The sequence below is a fragment of the Kryptolebias marmoratus genome, linkage group LG8, assembly GCF_001649575.2.
Source record: "Kryptolebias marmoratus isolate JLee-2015 linkage group LG8, ASM164957v2, whole genome shotgun sequence".
Lineage (NCBI taxonomy): Eukaryota > Metazoa > Chordata > Actinopteri > Cyprinodontiformes > Rivulidae > Kryptolebias > Kryptolebias marmoratus.
Genome location: NC_051437.1, coordinates 6868409 through 6877394, shown reverse-complemented (window position 1 = coordinate 6877394; position 8986 = coordinate 6868409). Strand labels below are relative to the sequence as shown.

The window sequence follows — 8986 nt, the reverse complement described above, 5'->3', positions numbered from 1 at the left end:
AACACCACTGAGCATGCGCGAAAGATCGTCATTAATGAGTTATTGAGATCTTTGGCGACATCTAGCGTTCAAAAGTGCAACAACGTGAAAATTTTATTTTGAGAACTTTGTAAGACCATTTTGTGGGTTCCTAACACTAATAGAGGCTATAACTATGAGATCCTGGAGCTCTTGTTGTGGACCATCATAGTGACTTGAGAAAACCTGGTTAATGTCACAGACATTAACTCTTCTTGTCGAGCTTTGACTTCTGCTTTCTGGCCACCTCAGAGGAGGGCCATTCAGAAAAGGCCCAATAAATCAGCACATATGAAATGTTACATTATTTTTTATATATTTATTAATTATAAAATATTTATTGTCAATGTAATTGATTTTATTTCTGCTAATTTCTCTTCTTTTCTGAAAACTATTTTGAAACTGAGCAAGAAACTGTTTTTAATTCATAAAAGCATATCCACTTAGATTTTTTTTAAATTTGCATCTCCAGGCAAATAGATAGTTTGAATAGTTTGAAGGAGCTTTCTCTTTCGTTTGTTTGTTTTGCTTTATTTAATAACTGACAGGAAAATTAACCAATCACATTTGATGTAGAGTGAATGGGACAGTTTGGATGGGCCCTCCTGTGATGTTGTCAGTTCATTGTGTCTAAAGCAGTTATAATGACAGACATAAAAATGTGGCTAGCTTGTTAGCAATAAACAGATTTTCAAGGCCAGTACAAGATTATATTCCAAGATGAAAGATCACCTCCAGCAGTGGGGTTGACAGAAAATAAAAAGTGTTCAAATCAATCGTTATCACACTCATGGATGAGTTTTTTACTCTACTAGTTGTTAATGGGGGCCCATTCGCGCCACCGTTGCTTGGTCATTGAGATTTTAAGGCAGAATTGGCCTAGCTGGCCTCATTCCTTGGCTACGACCGTCATCATGTCGAGGTCATGGAAACAACCTCGTTTAGATGTGATACCTGAGGTGCTTGCATTGCCCTAGCGTAGCTTAATTGTGAAAGCTGTGGTGACTGTAGCATCCAGTGTGAAGGGGGGCCTAATTTGACTTTAATTCACTTGTTGACTCTTTCTGTACGTCATGTCCAGTGGTCAGTTTGACACAGATTAAAATACTGTATATAAAAGCATAAAGCAGTCTATGTCAAACTGATCACTGGATATTATGTAGATATTTTGCTTCTGTTGGTTTGTTATGGATCAAGACTCAAAACTACCATTTAGAGACATTCTAGGCTCCTTGGGAATACAGTGTTTGATGGAGGAGAAGGATTTTTTATTAATGATACCTTTGTAAGTCTACTGACTTTTGTCAGTTATAAGAAATAATTGAATTCACAGAGTAAGGTAAACTCAAAATATCTTATGCATTTTAAAGGTTCTTTTTAATAAATTATTTAGTTCTCTAAGTGTATATAATATATACATATAATATAATATGTCAACACTACACACTTAAAGTGTATGGAATCTCTTCTCATGAGGCCAGAAAAGAGAGGAAAAAAAAAATTCCCATTTTGAAGTAGACTTGGTACAGTAAATGCCTCATTTGTCAAAATACAGTTGGATTTGATGTTCCTTACCTAAAGAAACATATCTGATAACCATTTTTTTGTTTGTTTCTGACAATAATTTGTCAGTTGATGACTTTGTCATTAGTGTTGTCCAAACTATGCAGTCACTTTAGATCTTGAAGACATTTTAAATAATGCTTTAAATCCATTTTCTTTTTTCCCATAAGAAAAGCTCCGCTGTCATTTTGTGTGTTTAAAACAGCTTTATTCAGTATTTTTCAGATGAGACTTATCATAAAAACACAAGTGATGGAGTGCAGGAAGAAAAATATCTAAATAAAAACGACAAAGGGATTGTAAAAGTTGCTCAGCAATGTCAAACTTTATTTAGTATAATAACTTTTCCTGCTTATATTAATATTAATAATGATTACAGCGACAAACACAAGAGGATATTTGTATGGCAGATATCTTAAAAAATCAATGAATTTTTTAAAATTGTTTTATTGCAAGGAAACCTCTGAAAAGTGACTGAACGCTAACTTGAAACGAGGAAAATGCATATGGAAATACACAGTCAGTACCATAAACCTCCTGCTAAACAGTGAAGTCTTAAATTAGTTGTTTTCAAAATAAATGAGAAGACTGGCAACTGTTTACATGTCATTATTGATATACCAGTTGATCCAGTCAACGTACCACCTCACGTTGGTGTAGACACCTGGGTAGAATGGGTTTGCGCAGCCGATACCCCAGGACACGATGCCCTCCAGGCAGCCGTTGCAGACAAGTGGACCTCCGGAGTCGCCCTGTGGAGTCACCAAGAAAAAGTGAGCAGAAACCATCTTTACTTAGACCCAAATAAAGAAACTTCAACAACTAAACCTTTGCCTAAATGCTGTATTTTCAAGAGAGTTGTCACATCTGAAGATTTTCTAAATGTCAACATTGCTAACATCTTCATTTAACTATTAAATGTTTCTGCAGCTGGTGGATGAACGCTACAGACATTCCCAGAACGCCTACGTGTCAATTATAAAACACGAAAACACATCAAAATAAATTAATTAGTTTGAATTTCTTACTGCTAGTCAGCAAATATGAGCACAACAGTGTTTCAGAATGATCACTGTGTGCAAAAATCCTTCTAAAAACGTTAATGTACAGCAATAAATAAGTGTGCACTCCTACAGTAATCATTACATTATGGTAGTACATGCAGACATATAAAATTCACAGAAGTGTTGTGTGCATTTGTACCTGGCAGGAATCTTTGCCACCAAACAGAGATCCAGCACAAACCATGGATGCAGTGATCCTGCCCCAGTAGTACATGTTGCAGTAAGGCATTTCTCTCACATCCACAGCCCGTAGAACATTGGAGAGCTTCAAGTTGTAAACCTGCGTCGTGCCCCAGCCGCTCACTGTGCAGACATCCCCCCGTAATGGACGGGCGTTTTTATCAGGCAGGGTGACTGGTTGGACATTGGCGTTCAGCTGTGCCGGCTCGCTCAGCTGTAAGGCAAAACAAAAATGGAGCCTCACAACAATGAGATGCTGACCAAATGCTATCATGGCTTTTCTGCTAAATACATTTATGAGTGGATGAACATACGGCCACATTTTCTACTAATCTCTCTTTGCTAACCTTGATAAGCATGATGTCATTGTTGTAGTTCCAGTAGGTATATAAAGGAAAGATATATAACTTTGACACATTGAACACCTGCTCATATCCTTCTGTTTCATCCAGGTCGTGCTCACTCAACACCACCTTCATATATTGGCTCCTGAGAATCAAAAACAGACACCAATTGCATTCTTCTAACTGTAAAATACATATTTATGTAACTCTCCCCATGTCTGGCGTCAGTACTTACGGTCTCCAGCAGTGGGCAGCAGACACCACCCACTGTTCATGCACCAAGGTTCCCCCACAGTAGTGTTCCCCTTTCTCTGTTTGCACCGAAGCCTGATATTTGATCGAATATTTCTGGACCTCCTGACCCCCAATGATCCTCTGTGCATGAGTCTCTGCAGAGAGTACGTATAATGTTAAGAACATGTCCTTTTGTTTAAAGGAAAACCACAACAAATTAAGGTGATTCAATTTATGGCATTACAAACATAAAACAGAATCTAACAGCAGTGTATTTGGTGAAAATAAGTCAAGAATTAATTTTTTGGTGGGTTCATGTTCCTGTGTTCTTCAAAGCTGTACGAAAGTTGCCTTTGATAAAATTCAGTAACATGATTTTTATTTATTTATTTTTTTGGTGAATGCTAAAATGGTTGATGATGGAGAAACTTGTGCAGGAACTTACCCGAACATACAGAGAACAACCAAAGGATCAGTGCTGTAAAGAGTTGCTGAAGATTCATGTTTTAATCTTTACCTGTACAGCAGAAACACAACTTTTTCAGTCTAATGCATAAGCTGACAAAATTAAGAATTATTTTGATCTGACTAAATTACTTTAGGAAGTTTTACAACTATTACAAATCTGCCAAACGTATCCTTTTGCTGCAATCTTTATTTAAAATTACATTAAAGCTGTTAAATGTGGTCAAATCAAAAACTAAGTTTAACTGAGGAGCATCAGAATAATATCTGCTTACCTTATGATCAAAACCGTCTGAGCTTCTGCTGAGACTGGCGCTCTCTTCGTACCCTTTATACTGTAACTGCATCCATGTGCAAATCTTTTGTTGAATTTATCTTTTTATCTTGCTGTGTTTTTTTTAATGCACTTCAAACTGCAACAGTGAAGCTGACCTATTACAGAACAAAGCTACGGTGTTGTCCATCTCCAAAATTCCAGGTATTCACTTGTACGGAGAGTTCTGAGGTTGGGAACACCTCTCCGCTTTCACTGTCCTCAAATTTGCTTTGAATAATTAGAATTTGCTGTATGGTTGCAGGTAGCACACATAAACTATAGCAAATTTCAAAAGCTTTCTCTTAATTTGAAAGTTTGATTAAATGATTACTTGTTGCAGATAATAACGCACCTTGTTACTGACAAACAAAAAAACATTATAAAGTGCGTATATCACATTACTGCAGTCTGCTAAACTGTGTGTAATAAAACCGACCTAAAGCATTGCCGATTTTATGAAAATTAAAATCTCAAGTTATAAAAATTTAGACATGTATAGAAAAAGCACATTAAATTATACAATGAGTATTACATTGGCTGTTATTTCCTTGAGACAATCTGACACCAACATGTTTCCTGTTTTCTCAGTCATTTGGTACAATTTGATATAAAAGCAACATCCAGAAATGGCTACATCTTTGAGAAGCAAAGGTGGGCTGAAGTATTCTTGTTTACTGACAAATGTGTGAAGAAAAACCATCAGACAAATTTGTGCATTTTACAAGGTACGAGAGGAGTTTTAGTCTTAGAGCGGAAGCCTATAAGCCCAAGCTGGACTGTGCCCTACAGTCTTTCAGATGTAGGACACTAAATATAAAATGTTTAGCTGACTCATTTTAAATATGTAGTTGTGATTAGAGTTAGTCAGTAAGGAGCAGTTATTCAATCTAGTGGATAAATGGATAAATATGACAATTGAACATGACTATCTAAGTTGTTTTTGTTCAGACTTCTGGTGTCTGTTTCTGGCATTTTTAGTTTAATCTGAAAGGAATAAAAAGTGGAAACTATTACGGGTGAGTTGCACCTCTACTGCCAGAATACCTGAAACATTCTTACAACTTGAATGATCTCATGAAACCTCTCATAGGCAGAGGAACCAAAGACTGAGTGATAGACCACAACATGGAATTCAAGCTGTATGAATAGGCTTAATGTCTGCAAATCTTTCTTCTGCAGTTCATTTCTGTAACTGCCTGCATGTTCACTGTGTCCAATTAAGGAGTGAGTGGTTTCTCAAAAAAAAGTCTGCCTGGGTCCATGATCTGTCCAGATCATTCTGTCATAAAAAGGCGTACGGGTCAGACCCAAATGAAGGCAAGTTCAGTAACAAAAACGTGCATTCTAGTAACAGGACACAAAACTAACATCTAACAGAAACCAACATGAAGTATGAGGACAGCTGAAGATCTGACAAAGAAAGTGAAAGAAATCCCAGAGTATAGATACTGGCGGTGAGTGATTACTGAGTAAAGCCAGGTGAGTTAATTAAAAATGAGACATCAGTTTGTGGATCTGAACAACAAGAGAAACTAAGGAGAGCAATGAGCAAGAAAACAACAACGGAACCAAAATAAATCTAGATGTTAGGAAACTGAAAACAGAATAAATTCACAATACAAACACTAACTCAAAAAATCTGATCACCATGATGGCATTTTTGCTGCATGATTAGTTGTAAATTATTTAAATGCAGAATCAGGCAATGAGACCAGTAGTTCAGCAAACTTTGTACTTTCATGTGTCTTTGCGAACCACAAAACAATAAAAAGGAGAGGAATGTTGCATGCTCTTGCTCTCGGACATCTGAAAATTATCCACATGAAACCAAATTAAAAAGTTTATACACCCTTCTTAAAATGCCAGGTTTTTGTAATGTAAAAAAGAAACCGATACCAAGATAAATAATTTCAAAACATTTCCCACTTTAAGTGTGACATACTATATAACCTGTACAATTCAACTGAGGAAAAAAAAGAACAGTTAAAGGGAATGACAGACCCTGGCCTTTATCACTTTTGTGCTGCCATGATTAGTGCTTCTGGGCTGTCTTTCAGTCCAGCCCTTTCTAGCCACTGGTAGGATTTGTTGATATCAGCCACTTCCTCAATCTACCGGTGGTACATGCCGTGCAGGGGCTTGTCTTTCCACGATGGTTCCTCTTTCTCTTCTTCCACTTTGGGTTTCTGCTGCCTGAGACTTTCACCTAGCAGATCATCATTGGGGGCTTTCTTCCTGATGTACTCCAGGATTTTGATTGTTTCATCCTGTATAGTGGCTCTGATGCTCACTAGTCCTCTGTCTCCCTCCTCTCTCTTAGTGTACAGTCTCAGAGTGAAACCCTCCGTGCATTGTGAGGAGCTTTCGTGTCTTGATGGGTTGGACTTTGTCCTTACCATTCAGCTGGCTCTTCAGGACCTGCCTTACTCCTGTTCTGCATGGCCCTCAGCCAGATGACTGCAAAGAGTGGCTGTGGATACCAGTTCCAAAGTGGAACAGTCATCAGTCACCTCCTCTACATGGATGACATCAAGCTGTATGCCAGAATTGAGCAATACATTGACTCACTGATACACCTCACCAGGATACACAGCAAGGACATTGGTATGTCATTCGGACTTGATCAGTGCAACCGAATGGTGTCCGAGAGAGGCAAGTTGATCCCAATGAACTTCCTGAAGGCAACACTGCAAATGTCCAGGACAGCTACAAGTACCTTGGTATACCGCAGACAAATGGCAACCAGGACGAGGCCCACAAGAAAGTCAGCCACAACCACGTACCTACAGAGAGTAGGGACAAAGCATCACCCTGGTATATGCAGCATTTGATCTTGACCTGTGCAATTGGCTTTGAATTGGTCTCTAGAGTTGTCTTCCACATTCCCATTGAGTTTTCAATGAAGGCTCTTAGTTGATGTTGTATAGTTTCAAGCACTCCAGTATCCATGTGTGGGGCATCGAGTCATAGGCTTTCCTGTAGTCAATCCAGGCAGCACACAGGTTTGTGTGTCTGGTCTCACAGTCTGGAGCTACAGTTCTGTCCAGTAGTAGCTGGTGCTTGGCTCCCCTGGTGTTGGTGCCAATTCCCTTCTGTGTCTCTCTCGCTCATGTATTGACCCATGTGCCTATTCATCTTAGCTGCTATGATCTATGAAGCCTGATAGGAGCTTCCATGTTGTACAGAAGCAGGTGATTGGCTGGTAGTTGGATGGATTATATATACAAACACACACACACACACTGTATGTACTATATTATAATTACTTATACTTGATCTCAGTCCTACCACTTCATTATTTTATTACAACGTTTGAATTATCATTTTACTTTTGAGCTTTTTTGTGTGTTTTTGTGTCCTCATGTTGTTTTAAGCACGTATATAAAGAAAGCTGAGTTAAGTAATTTGGCCTTTTTTATCCCTTTTGATGAATGTTATTTTTGGCCTTATGTATATTTTATTGTGCAGTAAACTGTTTCCATTTTTAACCTCAAATTACTTTTTTCTGCATGTTGTTTTAGGTCAGTGGAACTCCCTGGCAGAAACATTACTGGATTTCAGTTTAAGCCTTACCCCTTTTACCAGAAGGGTGTGTGATAAATAACTACAGAATGATTTTTATATTGCTTTTGCATTAAAAATAATTAGGCCACCCCTTTCCTTCACTTTTAACTCCTTATGTCATAGTTTGGTGTTTTCAGTTTGTTGTTTTGATTATTGTCTTGTTTCGGTTTGAGTTCTTGTTTCAGTTTAGTTTTTCTGTTCATGTTTGTTGTCATCATTCACCTGTCCTCTGCTCAGTAGTTTTCTGGTTTCCTGTCACCCATCTCCAGCTGTCTTCACTTCTGATCACACACCTGTTCCCACTTCTCCTCATCACCCTCTGCTTTAAAACTTGGTCTTCCTCTCCACCTCCCTGCCGATTCATTGTTGTTTGTTAGATGTTGGTTGTTGTTTTTGTCCACGGTTCTTCCTTGCCTTGTCTTGCCATATCATATAGGGATTTTTGTTATAGTTAGTTTTGCTGCCACGACAGCTTTTGTTTTCAGTTTTGTTAGTTTAAAAATAAACCTTTTTTTATTAACTATGAGTCTGCGGATTGGGTTCGCCACGCTCACACCACTTCATGACACCTTACCTACATTTTGCTCATTCACATCAGGTGGGGGAGTGGGATCTGATCGTTTTGGGGATGTGAAGTGAGGGCTAAGAAGTAATACTTTCTGGTCCCTAAAAACGGCGATTTTTCATGAGGCAGACTTTAGAACAAAGGGATAAGAGCTGTGCTTGCAAAAAAAGGTATCTTCTGTATTAAAGAATGGCACAAAAACCTTTCTAATGTTTAGTTTGATGTATTCTGATGGGTTACGTTGGGTATGACTGTCAATTTTCCTTAACCAATGTCATAAAATAGCAAAAACTACTTATTTTTGTGTGGAAATATATCATCAAAGCCACCACTATAAGGCCTATTTTAATGTATACCAATGTATTATGTTTAATATTATTGTCAATTATTCTTAACAAGCATAAAAATGTTGAAGATGGTGTCATTTTCTCTTTTATTGTCATGATTTCTAGTATTTTTGGGTTTGTTTTTAGTTTAGTTTTGGGTTCTTGGTTTTCCTGCTTTCTTCAGTTTTGTTTTTTTCCTTTTGAGTTTTATTTTAGACTTTTGGTTTTGTTCTCATGTTCTGTCTGTCTCTGTCATAGTTTGGTATTTTCAGTTTGTTGTTTTGATTGTCTTGTTTCTGTCATAGTTTGGTATTTTCAGTTTGTTGTTTTGATTATTGTCTTGTTTC

At 37.7% G+C, this 8986-nt stretch overlaps 1 protein-coding gene across 1 annotated transcript; it reads right to left on the bottom strand.

The window, feature by feature from the left end:
* Positions 1-1781: 1781 nt before the first annotated feature.
* Positions 1782-3906, bottom strand: LOC119617272 (trypsin-2-like). The gene is made up of 5 exons (XM_037976935.1): positions 3849-3906; positions 3405-3558; positions 3173-3314; positions 2785-3039; positions 1782-2333 (listed from the first exon to the last, which is right to left on the bottom strand). Exons 1-5 carry the CDS (start codon positions 3904-3906, stop codon positions 2181-2183), a joined length of 762 nt encoding a protein of 253 aa, XP_037832863.1. The 3' UTR covers positions 1782-2180.
* Positions 3907-8986: the final 5080 nt, after the last annotated feature.